Genomic DNA, 17,500 nt, shown 5'->3' with positions numbered 1-17,500 from the left:
CGGATAAAATACTGAGCATGGGAACGGCATCTTCCCTGGAGCCAGCACTCTGCAGACATGGCTCACGGACATTACATTAATCACACAGTTATCAAGGTGAATTATGCAAAATCCCCTTTCTAAATGCCAAATGAGTCTAATCACCCTCCAAGAGGTTCGTACACTTACGGTGAGTCTTTTCCATCACCTGGCCTTCACTCATGACGGCAAGTTCGTGTCACTTGGCCCGCAGCCATTTTTTCCCATGACCGCATGTTCAGGTCACCCACCCCTCATGCCAAATCTATTCTTGATGTAATGGCTACGTTACTTGGATCGAAGGGGTTAACAACACTTTCCCATCACCGTGGCCCCTAACCAGATTTTTCCATGATAACATTTCCATCACCTGGCACTCGACCAAATTGTTTTAGAATGTGACGTCATTGTCACCTGGATCCAATGGGTTTATCAGATAGACCCTGGTTGTCATAAAACTACTACTACTTCTTCTTTTTTTCAAACTGTTTGATAGATGAGGGAAGAATGCGAACCTCTAGATTAGCTAATAAGAATTATATAAATGTTTTTTATTTTTATTAGATACACTCAATCTGAGTTACAATAAAGCCACAGCAACAATAAATGGATGTTGTCATCTTGTAGTACCCAGTTGTAAGATCAAATAGTAATATTAAAGAGATTGCTTGAAACTTAATAAAAAAAACTTTATTGTGCAAGGTACATACAAGACTCACATAGCACGTTAAACCCAAAAATTACTTTCTCCGAGTATACTGACAGCTGTTTAGGGTATGGAACACTTCGCTGTCATAAACAAAAGTCTGGTATTTATAACAATATTATGTAAATTATATAAATGATTATGGATATAGGTATATCTTATCTTTTTGTGCACTGATTGGCTAAATGTGATGATGTCATTAGCACCACCCCTTTTTTGCCCCGTTCGGTCTGTGCAGTTTTGTATGGCAAGTTTTGCTTCATTATTTTTGAAAGATATCCCCGTAATGAGAGTGGTAAGAAAATAATCAGAACCTCCCTCCACCCGCAATAAAAAGAAAAAAAGAAAAAAAAATTGTTTTTAGTGAAGGTGAGGAAGCGAGGCTTAGATTGGCAGTTGCCAACGAGGATTTTCTCAAAGACAGAGTGCTGCCACTTGTTTCAAAGTACCTTCATATTTAATTTCCTCTCTTGTTTTTTCTTTTTCCCTCTTGCTTTTGTCCAAAATCTATTCTCATGGGCTGACAATCAGTTTTCTTCCTTGTTTTGTCACATGACATTTTTCATTTATTCCTCTTATGTCTCAAATCTTGCTACGCATCATCTTTTCCTTTTTTCCCCCTCAGATCACATCAAGTTCTCTCTCTCTCTCTCTCTCTCTCTGTCTCTCTCTCTCTCTCTCTCTCTCTCTCTCTCTCTCTCTCTCTCTCTCTCTCTCTCTCTCTCTCTCTCTCTCTCTCTCTCTCTTTCTCTTTCTTTCTTTCTTTCTTTCTTTCTCTTTCTTTCTCTTTCTCTTTCTCTCTTTCTCTCTCTCTCTCCCCCTCTCCCTCTCTCTCCCCCTCTCCCTCTCTCTCCCCCTCTCCCTCTCTCTCCCCCTCTCCCTCTCTCTCCCCCTCTCCCTCTCTCTCCCCCTCTACCTCTCTCCCCCTCTCTTTCTCTTTCCCTCTTTTCCTCTCTCCCATTCCTACTTTCCTTCTTCCCCTCTCACTCCACTCCTTTTCCCTTTCTCTTCACATCCCCCCTCTCTCTTTTCGTTTTCCAATTCTCCTATATCCTTCAGCCCCTTTGCACTCTCCATCTTCATAAAGCTTTTATAGTTAAAATTCCAAAATTACAGGATGAGTTGATTGTTTAAGCACTGATGTTTTGAATTTTACTAATCGTTGTTATTAAATGGAACTATTTGTGTGTCAATGACTTTTTTTCATTATTTTTAGTTATTCTTAAGGTTCAAAACACTTCTTTTATTTGCATTGAATCTTGCCTCTTAAATAATTTACAAAGGTTCTCTAACTAACAGCATAGAAGTTATGGTGCACCTTCTTAACTTCCAGCACCACTTCTTTCACTTGCTTAGCTTGCGTCCTTTGATGGTAAGCTATTAATTCATGACAACTTTTTGAATACAGAGAAAGGTTATTGTATGCGTGGTGACATGTGTCCCTTCGACCATGGCTCAGACCCAGTGGTGCTCGAGGGTATTGGGGGAGTGCTGGACTTTCCTCCACCTCCAGTGCCAGGTGCCCAAGGGTACACCCCGGCACCAGCTCCACCACAGGGGGTGCCTAGACCTAGGCATCCTCCCCCAAGACATCCACAGTATGGTAAGACAATTGGTTAGTGACGGTTTGTATTGTACTAATTGAATGATAAAGAATAGCAGTAGAAGCAGTATTAGTACTGGTAGTAGTAGTAGTAGCGGTAGTACTAGTACAAATATTCATTAACATCTAAAACAAAATCATTGTAAACTTATAGGGATATTAACCAGGTGCCTTTTGGCTTTGAGTGCTGACTGTCCAGGATGTGTGGCTTGTAGTCCCATCCCACACAAACGTGTGTAGTAACAAGACTCCTTGCTTCCTGTATGCAATGCTATAATCTCTTCTTCTGTGGATGAGCTGTTATTGTTTTGCCATTTTCTCATTTTTATATCCAATATTTTTTATGCTTTATCAAGATACTAATAGTTTTCATTGAGCAGATTCTGTATTATCTTGCCAGGTATTTTTAATTCTGTGTAATAACAATAACAATAACGGTATGTAGCATTGCAATATTTGTATTTATCTTTTAAATATTTTAGTATTAAATTTTCCGTAACACCCCAACGGAGCTGATAACATTGGGAAGGAATAGGTCACAGTCATGGCTCAACAATGGTACGCTTTACCATTGTTTAAGGGAATAGCAGCTTCATAAAGACATAGTAACTCATTCTCCCTCCAAAATCTTCATGCACTCTTGGCAAGATATTCCTGTCACCTGCCACTTAGCAGCAATATCTTGTGGCAAGTTCCTCCCGTCACCCTGGCCCCATCTAAAGTTTTCCTTGATGAGATATGCTCATCAGCTGCCCCTTGGCCATATTTTTTCGTGATGAGACATCAATGTCACCCATTTGTCATTTGGTTAATATCATGATTATAGATATTGATACAGATACATCTATTGTCATAGTATTAGATGTAGTAACTTTGATGGTATCAGTAGCAGTAGTTGTATTAGTGGTAGAGCTGCATATGTCTTCTTCTGAGAACTTTGTGAATTTTGAGTGAATATGTTGAAATTATTGAAATCCCTAGAATTTTTAATAAAGAGACAAAGTGGTGTCATTTTTGAAAAGTAGATTCATGACGCCTGGACCAATGTGTTGATTTGACTTAGTCACAGGTGTCTGTCTATAGTTTGGAAAGTGGTTGCTGAATTTATATAATCATGTGATAGGTTTGTGAATCAGGAATGTCAAAACTGTAAAAGATCATGAGGAAGGTATAACTGTACTTGTTTTTGATAAAGATATAACAGTAATATAATCATGAGCGGAGTCTTAAAGCTTTCTTTACCCATCAATTATCATGCATCAGGCAGAGGTAACTCGTTTAGCATTTATGTTGAAAAGGTATGAATTGAAAGTGATTTCCATAGTACAAAATATTGATTCTCATTCATACTTTTTCTACATTTTTAAGAATGAACTGAACATTCTTTAGTGTATGTGGAAGTATACTGGAGAAGATTGTTATTAAGTAAAGGAAAGAGATTGCTCAGTACTAAGCAGTACATTCATGTTTCTATAAACCAAGGTGTTTGAGAAAAGATTTTCTATTTTACCAGGTGAGTATACCCCCCGTGACCCAAGCCTGTGGGGTGGCCAGGTCAACAATAGTACAGGACCTTACTACGGAGCCAGTGGTCAGGGAAGAGGGACAAGCGGCGGGGGGCCTCGTTTCTCGGCACCTCCACCACCTCTTCCCGGTGGCACATCTAGGGAACTCATCAGTGTGCCTGTCAATAATGAGGCATCCATGGTGGTGAGTTCTCTTATTCTTTCTTTCTCTCTCTGTCTCTCCCTCTCTTTCTTTCTCTATCTCGTTCCCTCTCTGTCTCGTTCCCTCTCTGTCTCTGTCTCTGTCTCTCTCTGTCTCGTTCCCTCTCTGTCTCTGTCTCTGTCTCTCTCTGTCTCTGTCTCAGTCTCTCTCTCTGTCTCAGTCTCTCTCTCTGTCTCAGTCTCTCTCTCTGTCTCAGTCTCTTTCTCTGTCTCTCTGTCTCTCTGTCTCTCTCTCTGTCTCTCTCTCTCTCTGTCTCTCTCTCTGTCTCTCTCTCTCTCTGTCTCTCTCTCTGTCTCTCTCTCTGTCTCTCTCTCTCTCTCTCTCTCTCTCTCTCTCTCTCTCTCTCTCTCTCTCTCACTCTCTCTCACTCTCTCTCTCTCTCTCTCTCTCTCTCCTCTCTCTCTCTCCTCTCTCTCTCTCTCTCCCCCTCTCTCCCTCTCTCCCTCCCTCCCTCCCTCCCTCCCTACCTCCCGCCCTCCCTCCCTCCCTCTCTCCCTCTCTCCCTCAGTGCCTCCCTCCTTCCCTTCGTCCCTCCCTCCCTCCCTCTCTCCCTCCCTTTCTCCCTCAGTGCCTCCCTCCTTCCCTTCGTCCCTCCCTCCCTCCCTCCCTCCCTCCCTCCCTCCCTCCTCCCCTCTATCTTCCCTTTCTTTCTCCCTGTCTCTCTATAGATCTGTCCATCTCCCATCCCCTCTAATAGGTGATAATAAAAGCTATTATTGTTCTTTTTTAGATGATGAATGCTCTTGCAAATGCATTTGAATACTTACATTTAATTTCCATTTTTGCAGTCAAGTGGGGGAGTAAGACCGTCTCTAGCCAAGCGCTTGGGCCCAGCAGTTCCTCCAGCAAACAACGTCATGCCCATGGCCTCAAAGCCAGGGCGTCCTGACCTTGACAATTGTACCCTCGAGCTGAAAAAAATACCTCCAGGATTGAACACCATTTCTCACCTGAATGACCATTTTGCAAAGTTTGGCACAATTGTTAATATTCAGGTACGTATGATTATGGTACTGGTATTTCATTTTGATGAGTTTTTTCCCATGTACAGGATAGATATGTTCTAGTGGCATTTCCTACTCCTATCTAGAGTCCGTTACATAGGATATATTTCTTTTGACAGGTTCAAAATGAAGGTAATCCAGAGTCAGCGCTGGTCACATTTGCAAGCCATTCAGAAGCAAACGCAGCCTACCGCAGCACGGAGGCAGTGCTCAACAATAGGTTTATTAAGCTATTTTGGCACAACCCACAGGTAAGTGTGAAAATCAAAGCAGGGATTTCATCTGTATATCCTTCTTAGTATTGAGTTTGTTAATGAGTTTCTTTGGTGATTGTGTGAATATATTCAAAGACATTCAGATAGGAGAACATTTGGTGTGACTATGGCAGTTGTGTGTCCATGTGTGTGAGTTTCCCTGTGCGTGTGTACCCTCAGAATAAACCAGATCGTCCTGGAAGTTACCCGTCCCACACTGTCAGACCTGTGCATGACAGACTGGGCGTCAGACACCCAAACAAAACCCTCAACAAGATGGTGGTGGAACACACAAGTGAGGACAAAAATGAAAAGGTAAATTTACCAACTTCTGGCTTTCCTGTGCTTGCTGTTTGTCCAGGTGGAGTTATTATTTTCCATTTGTGTAACAGACTGTTTACAGTTCAGTCAGATTTGTTTTTGGCTGTTTTTTGTGAGGTTAGTTATAAAACCAGATATGCATTGGGATTTGAATTGGGGAAATTAGATTTAGAATTACGACATTTGATTTGTTAGAATGTAGATATATTGTGTGCAGCTGCATTATTTCAAACTAGATAGTATTGGGGTATAGATGACTTTCAGAATCATTATACACTAATGATTGATTAGGTTCACAAATGTTAAGTAACGGTGTCCTTTAAACATAATCCTCTTTATGTCAGGTGATGATCTCTCGAGGCAGCTTAGTCAAGACTGTTTACAACACTCATGCCCTCCATTCTGCTGCTGCTGCTACTGCTGTTGCCTCTTCAACTGCAGCTGGCCCAACAACTGGAGTTGTTACTCCCACCTCCCCTGTCAGTGGCCCTCCCTCTTTACCTGCCACAGCACCTGACTCGACGCAAACTGCTGCCGACAGTAAAAGACAAGAGATTGATGCAATCCTAAAGCAGAGAGAATTATTAGCTGCAGAGGTAAAATGTTTTTCAGTACTCTCATCTCATATCAGTTTAGGAAGAGATCCTGTAGAGTTGTGGTCATCGCTACAATTGAAATGTGGATTCTTCATAAAGATTGTGATCCAGGAGTAAATGTCAAGAAAGTAATTGAATGTTAAGAATTATATTTGCAAATTTACATGTGCTAGTACTCTGTAGCCTTTGCTTTTGCTTGTGCTTTTGCTTCCTTCACTTTTCACCGACAATTACAAATGTGGATTAGAGCTATAAAAGTTGAGAACACTCCTATCAAGAGGCACTAGTGGCCCTGTAGATAGATATTACATAGATGTTCAATATTATATTGAACTCATGATTACGTTACTAATTTCCATCTAATGTTATTCGGGGAGTATTTATTGTGATTAATAAACTTTTCAGGAGTTCATGAATACATAGTTATTGTCAAAAGCTAAAGAATAATCTTCGTTAGTCGAATTATAATTCTCCAGTGTGTCACTTTTATCCCCTATAAGGGCAATGTACGAAATGGTCTGTAATTCATTGTTGTTGATTCACTGTGATTGCAAGGTACATCAGCAGACTGACCTCTTATTCCTTCCCTTGGATACCAGGTTGCTGCTAAACAGAAGGTGGAAAAGCAGAAGGCAGAAGCTTTAAAGCTAAAGTCAGAGGTTGAGCAGAGGAAAAGAATGCTGCTGGACAAACAGATGCAACAGCTCAAGGTAAGATTTTTTATGGCTTTTAAAGACCCTGGGCATGGTTAGTATTGTTATGATTGATAGTTTGCATTTTTTTTTTTTTTTTTTCCTCTTCTTTTTTTCTTTTTTTCTTTTCAATATGGGGTGTTTTTGGTGTTAGATATTACATGATTATTAATATTTTAGTGATAATAATAATTTTTAGCCAATTTTAATAAAGGAGAATGCACTTGTGTGACCAATCTTATCAACTTACGTCTGGCCATACTTCACAGTTGATTTTTAGTTTGTCACAGTTACGAATGCAAATTTTTATGGCAAATAATGAGTAGATGTTTCAAATAAATAATTGCTTTTCAAAATTTGAATGTTAGAATAAAAAAGGTAGCTCGCTCACAAATGAAGAATTAACAAATGATTACAGAAATTCTATAGAATGTCTCTTACAACATTTATCAGGATATGAACACTTTATAGAATAGGTAACATGCATATTGCTATAGTTACAGTTCAAATTTGCGGACTATGTTTTAAGAATAATTTAGGGTATGTGTGTGTTTTTTGAGTTAGCAAATTCAAAAACGCGGTCAGGATTCGGGTCCTATCTCTTCAACCATTGGGGTTCACTTACTCTTGCCAGTCTCCAATTGTTTGTCTGTACTGCTGAGTTGCCACTGATATTGAATGTTGATATTGGTATGGTGATGGAGATAATTACCACATGCAGATAATGAAAAATTGAAGTAAATGACCCCTGTATGTCAGACAAGCCAGCTCTGTTTTGGATATTGCAGTGTGTTGGTACTTTGTCAGGGATGCTAGACCTGGAGTGCGAGGATGAACAGACATTTCACATTGGGAAATTTATTGCTTTGCCATTTATAGAATTGTAGGTATATATGTTTTAAAACCATCATTACCATGGCCATTATTGGATGCTTTTGGATATGAAAAGAAAGAAAGATTACCTTTGATTACAAAAAAAAAAAAAAAAAAAATCATTGCTAGCCTCCATGAAATTGTAAATTTATTTTTCATTTATTCTGTCTTCTTGAAACAGGTACTTGTAACAAAATTTGACAAAAACAAAGCCACCATGAAAGCAGAAGAGAAAAAATTACTCCTAGAAACTATCAAATCCTTGCAAGCAGCCATTGACACAACAAGATCACAACTCGTAGCAGGGGAGACGCCCAAAAGCAAAGTCCAAGTAGACAGAGAAATACTTGACACTGAACTTGAGCTGTACACTGTCCAAGCAGAAGGCGGAGACATTTCCAAACTCCGTGCACGACTCAACCAGCTGCGAGCACAGCAACAGGCAGCAGGATACCCTGCCTCAAGATCTGCAAGACATGCTCCATATAGCACGGCAAGGTCAGTTGTGAAATGGTCTCCTTATTTCACATGTTGATGTGGTATACATTTTCTAAAACATTTTTTGAATAGTTCTTGATCTGAAATGATTTTGAATTAAATTTATGACCCACAGGGGAGGCCATTATGGTCGAGGGAGAGGAGTAACAAGCTTGGCCCGAGGAGGTTTAAGAGGAAGGGGCAGGGGCAGAGGGTACGGCGGGCACTCATTTTCATCCGTTGATCGAAGAACCACCAAGATCAATGCCTCTGGATTTGAACGTGAAGATAAGGAGGAAGTGTTGGCTCACTTTTCGGTATGTATGTCTTTTTGTGTATTTAGTGGACTGAATTTAAGGTGGAATAGTTCTTGAATGATTAGACTGTGTTGTTAAATAAAGGTATAATGAAGAGTGTGGTCATGAAAATGATATGTTAAAATGACAAGAAAAGTATCTTGAGAATTGAAAGAACTTTTTCTTGACCCCAAACAGACCCTAGGCACTGTCTCCAATTACATCTGGGATGATCAGACTCCAGCTGTAACAATTCATTACTCTTCACGTCGAGAGGCAGAAAAGGCAATGTCAGAGGGGAGAACCCTTGGCGATCGGCTCCTGACCCTCACCTGGGCCTTTGATTCCCCCCTGCCTGTCTCCTCACAGGCTGCGGGAGGAGTGGCTGGGGGACATCATGTGGCCGCACATGCCTACTCCAATGTTGCCCCACACTCCACCACTCCGTCTCTCTCACCGGATGATACGCTAGTAAGTAGCCTAATGTTTTTCACTGATGAGTTAAGTGTTTGTTTTTTAATCATGTTTTTATGTTCAATTCCCCATGTTTTCTTTTCCTTTTATCCTTTTTGTTGTTGTTGTTATTGTTGTTGTTGTTGTTGTTGCATTCATTTCTTTTGCTCTCTCTCTCAGGAGGAAATCACAGAGGAAATAGTGGAAGAAGTGGAAACTGAAGAAGGGGAGCACCCTGAACTCTTTGAAGAGGAGGAAGAAGTGGAAGAGGATGAGGAGGAAGTCAGATCGTGGAGGAGGTAGAATAGGTAGTAAAGATGGTTAGCAAAAAAAGTAATGAGGTGGAAGGCACAAAACGAGGAGTGAAATGTAGCATTATTATATTGTAGTGTGTGCGTGTGGTGTGTGTATGTTGGAGGACTCATTTCAGTGAGGGTGAGATGAGCCTGCTGATCATGTATACCCTCCCTCCATACCCCATCGTTCATCGCTCCTTGTGTATATCCACCCATTTTCTCTCTCTCTGTTTTTTAATTCCATGACTTGGTCACCTTGCATTCATCATAGTGTAAACAAACAAATCATGCTGCATAGGTAATTCATCGCATCACATGAAGGAAAAATCATGTATGTCATGAGATGAAGTGATATTTGGCACGTGATAATAAGGCATTCTTTCATGGGTTCATCTGTGGTACAGTACTTTAAATGTAGGCTTGTTAAGGTTTAAGACATGATATGTAATCATTCTGAATGGATGTGGGAATTGACCTCAAAGGAATATTATTAACTGCTATATCTTTGACTTTGTTTATTACAATTAAAATGTTGTGGAGGAATTTACAGAAGGATGAATTAATGGTAATGTGAATTACTTAAAAGAGAATTTTCAGAATTATTCTAATTAGTGACTTGAAATATATGTGAACCTTAGAATGTGTATCTAATATTCACTCAGGTTCACTTATGGGTTGGCTTTAAAAAAAAAAAAGATGAATATACAAAATGAAAGTTTTAATATATTTTTATTACTTTGCTCTAAAGTCATCGTGTTGATATTTTTTCCAATTTCTTGAAATAGTTTTTCTATTATGAACTTCTCCCCTTTCCCAAAAAATGTGCATGATGACAGTCATTATTAGTTTAAGCTATAGTTGTCAAGATGTATGTCATGAGTTGAGATGTGACTGAAACCATTTGGTTATATACCTTTTCAATGTTTATTTAATGTGTTCTTTGTTATATAAGATCACTGTCTATGATTAAGATGATTAAATATTCTCTTTTTTATATTTGGTGTACTGTAATACAGAATACTATTATCTATTCAGTTAGATATTGAATGTACAAGCCTTTATGTATTTGATTTATTCTTATTGGAAAAGTATTATCAAGTATCAACCACATATATTTTTGGAAATGGGGGTGAGTGGGGTCCTTGTAAAAAGAAAAACAAGAAAAAATTATTAGCAAAACTTTGATAACAAACAAAAACTGTTAAACCTTCCCTATGTCTATAGGTTTCATTAAGAGTTTACTCTGTATCCTCCCTGAAAAAGAAATCTTAAAATTGGAATGGGTGTGATGTGCTCTTATTATTCACAGCACGTAGTTATTTGAAGGGTAATTTCTGTAACCCATGTGCTTCATGTATGCTTTCAAGGTAGATTCATATTCAATCAAGTCAACCATCTCACGTAAAAAAATTAAGTAGCTGCTGAGGTATATTCTGACTGTAGGCCTTACTGAACTGCTATCAGCTAAATTGTCAGTGAATACTCTGTCAGTTAGAAACTATCAGTGTCAAGTAGAGTGGTTGGCTGGCCTTTCTTGTATTATAAATGAAGTATATAGCAAGTTTAGGAATATCTATATAGCAGGGACAGTATTTATTTTATTTTTGATTGTTTAGATTTTTTTGTAAATATAGTCTGGCCTTTTCCTTACATGTTTTTTATAGGATTTGTTTCGTGAACAGTAACCAGCAAACTGCGGTTTCAGAAATGAAGCTGGATATAGAGGCCAACAGAAGAGAAGATCATTGTTTGTTTTCCATAATTTTAATTTTTTCCTAATTTCCAGAAAGACCCTTTTTATATCTTCTAAACTTACGATTAAAACATGGGGTGAGCTAGCAAGGAAAAGCAGTGATATGCTTTGTGGTGATGTTAGCTATTAGCTTGTGATACGTGATTTCCTTTTAGGATATTAGGAATAACAATTACTGGATTAATAGAACATCAACTGAACCTTCTAAATATACATATATATATATATATATATATATATATATATATATATATATATATATATATATATATATATATATATATATATATATATGTATGTATATATATATTGTATATATTTCAATATGATTATTTACTAAACATAATGTCATGAAACTTGTATTGTTTTTTCTTTCTTTCTTTCCTTTCTCTTCTTTTCCTGTATGGAATAATTTGCCATCCGTGTTAGTCTCTGCTGAATAGCTGAATTGTGTAAGAGTGACAGTAATGATTTGTTTGACTGATGATTGCTCTTAAAGGTTGTTGGAGTGACTTCATACCTTAAGCCTTGGTTATTTAAGGCATTAAAGGAAACACACACACACGCTCGCTCGCTCGCTCACTCGCTCACTCTCACTCACTCTCACTCACTCACACTCACTCACACTCACTCACACTCACTCACACTCACTCACTCACTCACTCACTCACACTCACTCACACTCACTCACTCACTCACTCACTCACTCACTCACTCACTCACTCACTCACTCACTCACTCACTCACTCACTCACTCACTCACTCACTCTCTCTCTCTCTCTCTCTCTCTCTCTCTCTCTCTCTCTCTCTCTCTCTCTCTCTCTCTCTCTCTCTCTCTCTCTCTCTCTCTCTCTCTCTCTCTCAATTAAACACGCAATCCATGCACTCACACACACATTCACTCACTCACTCACTCACTCACTCACTCACTCATGCACACTCACTCTCACTCTCTCTCTCATATACACACACATACATGTACACACGCGCACACACACGCACACACATACACACACACACGCACACACACACGCGCACACACACGCGGGCACACACACTCGCGCACACACACACTCACACACACACTCACACACACACTCTCACACACACACACTCACACACACTCACACACACACACTCACACACACACACACACACACACACACACACACACACACACACACACACACACACACACACACACACACACACACACACACACACACACACACACACACATGCACACACACACACACACCAGATATGTTCCTACAAAAGGTAAAATAAAGATTGTAATCCAATATTGGAGGGAAATGTATGCTAAAAGTATGACAGAAAACCATAAAATTGTGCATGACCTTTGAAGTTTTCAGATTTTGAACTAAGACTATTGTATATAGATATCACAAAATTGTATCTAAATGAATTGGCTCCGAGACAGTTATGTCTAAATTGACAAGTTGTTTACTTTAATGCTGTGATGTGAGGAGTAAGGCTATTTTGAATATTAAATGATGTGGCAGTTTACAGTTTTGATTTTTGAATTGTCAACTTTCATTTATTTTGTCTTTTGAGTATATATGTTTTTATATATACCTACCTTTTCATATTGATGTGATGATTGTTTTATATTATTATGATTGGTGATATTGTGGTGTTTATTGTATTTTAGTTGTGGTTTATTAATGTTTTATTTATTTTTTTTTTGGTACTATTACTAGTAACATTACTACTATTATTATTTTTATTATTTTTTATTTTATTTTTTGATTTTTTATTATTACTATCATTATTGTTGTTATTATTGTCATTATTGTTATTATTTTTGTGTTATCAATGTCATCATTATTTTTTTTTTTACTATTTTTGTTATTACTATTATTATTATTATTATTATTGTTGTTGTTGTTGTTGTTACTATTATTATTATTATTATTATTATTATTATTATTATTATTATTATTATTATTTATCATCATCATCACTATGGTATTATCATCATCATCATCATCATAGTTTGCATTATTACTTTGTTATATCTCTGATTCCCATTCCAATGAATTATCATAGACTTGTCTCTCTAATTTGTTCAAGTTAATGCCTTTGGTTCTTCATTAGAGGATGTTTTCTGTGTCACCATTACAAGTTGAACCTAAGTATGAAATACTGAGAATTAGCTTTTGTTTATTTTGATATCTACTAATATATCTTAGAAGTTATGTTTAATCTATGCCTGTTAACTAGATCCTATTTTCTTTCTTAAAAAAAAGATATTTCCTTATTATATTGTATAGTGCAGATTTTGTAATATTTCTATACCCAAATGTGGCATCAGTGGTTGCAGTAGACCAAATGCTGGTACAGGGAGTTCTTGTTTGCAAGTCAGCTAACTATAAGGGTTTTGTCGCCTTTTTGTGTTATTTGCTTACAAGTGTGATTTCAGATTCATATGAGAATAGCCTCCAAAGCAGGAGAATGTTTGTTTCTTATCTCACTGTAACATTGTTGTATCACTGTTTTGATAGGCTGATAGCTCTAGTTCATAATTATTTAGTGCTAAGTTTGCCGTATCGTAAAGGATGGAACTACCAACTTGGCTGGATCAGTCATGTAGAGCATGAAATTGTTTTTTGCACTTCTGTTTTTTGCACATTTTTGACTAATAGTATCCCGTAGAGGTTAACTTCAGCACGATGTTGCAGACTAGTTCCATGCTTTGCTGGCAAAAATAAGTCAAAAAAGAATGTTAAAGAATTCGCAGAACTAAAAAAAGAAGATATATCCACTTGTGTTGCTCATTCACTCGAGTCATGAAGCCAGTGTTTTGTTCATATATAACAAGGAATGTGATTTTTTTAGAGTTACTTTACAAGAATATTATAGTCAGTTTGTAGAAGGGATTCCTGTTAGTAAGGTATGCTATTGTTTCACAAATATGTCCATTTGATATATACTATTATTATTGTATACACCATTGTATATACATTAATTGTTTGTATCGTTGACATATATTTGAAAAAATAGATGGACCAGATAAGACCTATAAAAGCACAGCATGCAAAAAATATATTTTTAGAGCATGTATTATGAGGTCCAAGAAAAAGCAATAATGTGGTTCAAAAGCATGTATATGTAAAAAAAAAAAGAGAAAAAAAAAGAGAAGCTTAAAAAAAATATGAACCACAAAAAAAATTCTTACCAAAGAGAGAATTTGACAACCAATCCAGTCATCCTTCATCTCATCTCGAATAAAGTTCCTTCACAAATCCCATCGTTCACCGTGTAGATTTTAGATGCGTTTTTCTTAAATCCTTTCTGAGAGCATTCACTCCAGCACAAACCATTCGTGATGCAGTTCATTCACTTCATGGAGTGAATGCCTTTACTTCTGGCACCAAGAAAGTAACAGATATTGCATTTGGTAATTACTGGTAGTTTTGATATTCTAGATGTGGGGTTCTTAAACCACCAGTAATTATTTTTAACACTAACACAGAAACTTGTATATTACTATAGATTAAACAGAGATCAGTGATAGCAAGCTTTGGTTTCAATCGGTAAGTTTCAATAGATTTGATATCCGTACATGTAGACATTAAGCCCCATCTTGGGCCTCAGCTCTTGCCTCTTTTCTTCCCCCATTCCATTTCCTTTTCTTCTTCATCCCCGTCTGTCCACTTCTTAAGTTGTTAGAACCATGCTGAAAGGATGAAAAGTTCTTGTCAGTCATGAACTGTTTCAGGGGGTCATGGACACGGTGTTTCACTGGTTAGTTGTCTATCTCTTACCCTCATAGCCCCCCAATCCCTTGCCCGTTGTTGTCGTGGGGGGGGCTTAGGAGACGAAGACTGAGACCCAATACAGGGATCTCCCCTGCCTAGGGCCTCAGCCCTCGACTCAACTAATTTTGCATGGTCTTTTCCCTCTCCAGCTTTTGTTTCCGTCTCTTCTCCATCTCCTTCTACTATCTACTTCCTAAGGTGTGAGAGCCGTGCTGAGAGGAGGAAAGGCTGACCTAGTGCCACTCCTAAACGGCCTGCGGGAACTATGGGCACGGTACTCCCGACTAATCTAGCCGTTACCTTTCACTAGCGATGGAGGTGGACCAGTTGATGCCTTTTATATAATCCAGGTTCCCCATGACCAGTAATGAAAATGTAATCCCTTTATTAGAGGCTATGAAGCTAGCCCCTTGATCAAATAGCCCCAACCCAGACTCTCCTTTGACCACGGCTCCGAACACTGAAACTACTACCCACCTCAATGCCTACTAGTGCATTACCCACCCAAGCAGAGAATCAATCTCCAGAAGACATTCCTACCCACCCAACTTCCTCAAATTCATCAACTCTACCCTCGCAACCTTCAACAAACAACCAATCCTCCCTTATTACTACCTTATTCTCCATCATTCCGTAATACTCCCTCTTCCACACGTCCCCGACCATCCACCACCACCAACCCTACAGAGATCTTAAATACTCTGTTTAGCCCAGCTAAATGGGACCGATTTTTCGTGATCCCTGCTACAGCTCCTTACCCAGGCAACACTTCTCTTCCAACAATGCCTCCAAAAACAAGTAGGCAGAGTCCCTTTCTATACCAGACGCGATCGCTCCCGTTTGGTAACAGTTAGATCAGAAACTGAATCTAAAGCACGTATCAAATTTAACTGATCATTCTGGCAACCCCACTCCTGCAGAACCTCATCCAACCCTTAATACCTGTACCGGAACTGTCTCTCTCTCCCCAGCAAACTGCCCAGTCGATACCAAAGATTGGTCAGACTGTGGAGACCCCCCCAATCCCTTGCCCGTTGTTGTCGTGGGGGGGTCTTAGGAGACGAAGACTGAGACCCAATACAGGGATCTCCCCTGCCTAGGGCCTCAGCCCTCGACTCAACTAATATTGCATGGTCTTTTTTTTTCTCCAGCTTTTGTTTCCGTCTCTTCTCCATCTCCTTCTACTATCTACTTCCTAAGGTGTGAGAGCCGTGCTGAGAGGAGGAAAGGCTGACCTAGTGCCAGTCCTGAACGGCCTGCGGGAACTATGGGCACGGTACTCCTGACTAATCTAGCCCTTACCTTCAGTAGCGAAAGGAGGTGGACCGAATAGGCCTATTTACATAATCCAGGTTCCCCATGACCAGTAATGAGAATGTAATCCCTTTATTAGAGGCTATGAGGCTAGCCCCTTTATCAAATAGCCCCAACCCAGGCTCTCCTTTGACCACGGCTCCGAACACTGAAACTACTGCCCACTCCTCAATGCCTACTAGTGCATTACCCACCCAAGCAGAGAATCAATCTCCAGAAGACATTCCTACCCACCCAACTTCCTCAAATTCATCAACTCTACCCTCGCAACCTTCAACAAACAACCAATCCTCCCTTATTACTACCTTGCAACCTTATTCTCCATCATTCGTAATACTCCCTCTTCCACACGTCCCCGACCATCCACCACCACCAACCCTACAGATATCTTAAATACTCTGTTTAGCCCAGCCAAATGGGACCGATTTTTCGTGATCCCTGCTACAGCTCCTTACTCAGGCAACACTTCTCTTTCAACAATGCCTCCAAAAACAAGTAGGTAGAGTCCCTTTCTATACCAGACGCGATCGCTCCCGTCTGGTAAGTCAGATCAGAAACTGAATCTATAGCACTATCAAATTTAACGGATCATTCTGGCAACCCCATTCCTGCAGAACCTCATCCAACCCTTAATACCTGTACCGGAACTGTCTCTCCCCAGCAAACTGCCCAGTCGATACCAAAGATTGGTCAGACTGTGGAGAAGACTTATTAGGATGCCTCGACCAATATGTGAAATCAGTACATTGCTACACCATTCCTCCTAAAGGTCAACGAAAGAATCCGACCAACATTGCCAAAATTACCTTCCGTACACACAACCTTCCCTTACGTATCTACATTGGTGGACAATGCCTCCCTGTTCGACCATACCAACCCCCTCCCCGTCAATGTCAAAACTGTTGGCGCTTTGGACATCCTGCCAAACATTGCCGTTCCACAGACCGATGCCCCATATGTGCCCAACCTGGTCATAATCGATCGAACTGCTCAGCACAAACACGAACATGTGCTAACTGCGGCGGCCCCCATAATGTATTTTATAGAGGCTGTCCCACTTACAAATTTGAATTTGAGGGAGCAACTCTCAGATACAAAAATGGTCTCACTTTACGTGAAGCCAGACAGGAAGCACGTCGACAAGGTTTCTCTCATACTCCATATTCTAGCAACATCGTTCGCTCAGCCCTTCCCCATCCACCCCAAAATGTCCCCGTTTCCACTTCTACATTCTACATCCCTCAGACCAATTCCTTTGCCACTCTAAACCCAGACACCCCAATCTCAACCACAGCTCCTGTCTCAACTACAGCCCCAACACCAACCCCTCTCCC

General features: G+C 39.5%; 1 protein-coding gene across 4 annotated transcripts in view; it reads left to right on the top strand.

Annotated features, from left to right (window-relative positions):
- The window catches only part of swm (Zinc finger protein swm), a 17,683-nt gene extending 7,310 nt beyond the window's left edge, over positions 1–10,373 (top strand). Inside the window, exons 7-17 of one of the 4 annotated variants that reach the window (XM_070144088.1) lie at positions 2,133–2,327; positions 3,841–4,037; positions 4,844–5,050; positions 5,179–5,310; positions 5,494–5,628; positions 5,979–6,230; positions 6,830–6,940; positions 7,977–8,293; positions 8,409–8,589; positions 8,767–9,039; positions 9,202–10,373. In XM_070144088.1, coding sequence (XP_070000189.1) covers positions 2,133–2,327; positions 3,841–4,037; positions 4,844–5,050; positions 5,179–5,310; positions 5,494–5,628; positions 5,979–6,230; positions 6,830–6,940; positions 7,977–8,293; positions 8,409–8,589; positions 8,767–9,039; positions 9,202–9,324 — 2,123 coding nt within the window. In that variant the 3' untranslated portion in view covers positions 9,325–10,373. Of the gene's footprint in view, positions 1–2,132; positions 2,340–3,840; positions 4,038–4,843; positions 5,051–5,178; positions 5,311–5,493; positions 5,629–5,978; positions 6,231–6,829; positions 6,941–7,976; positions 8,294–8,408; positions 8,590–8,766; positions 9,040–9,201 lie in introns of all 4 variants that reach the window. The other 3 variants (XM_070144087.1, XM_070144090.1, XM_070144089.1) reach the window with 3 other exon arrangements.
- Positions 10,374–17,500: the final 7,127 nt, after the last annotated feature.

The sequence above is a fragment of the Penaeus vannamei genome, chromosome 31, assembly GCF_042767895.1.
Source record: "Penaeus vannamei isolate JL-2024 chromosome 31, ASM4276789v1, whole genome shotgun sequence".
Classification (NCBI taxonomy): domain Eukaryota; kingdom Metazoa; phylum Arthropoda; class Malacostraca; order Decapoda; family Penaeidae; genus Penaeus; species Penaeus vannamei.
The sequence above is the reverse complement of the archived record's forward strand: the minus strand, read 5'-3'. Positions and strand labels throughout refer to the sequence as shown.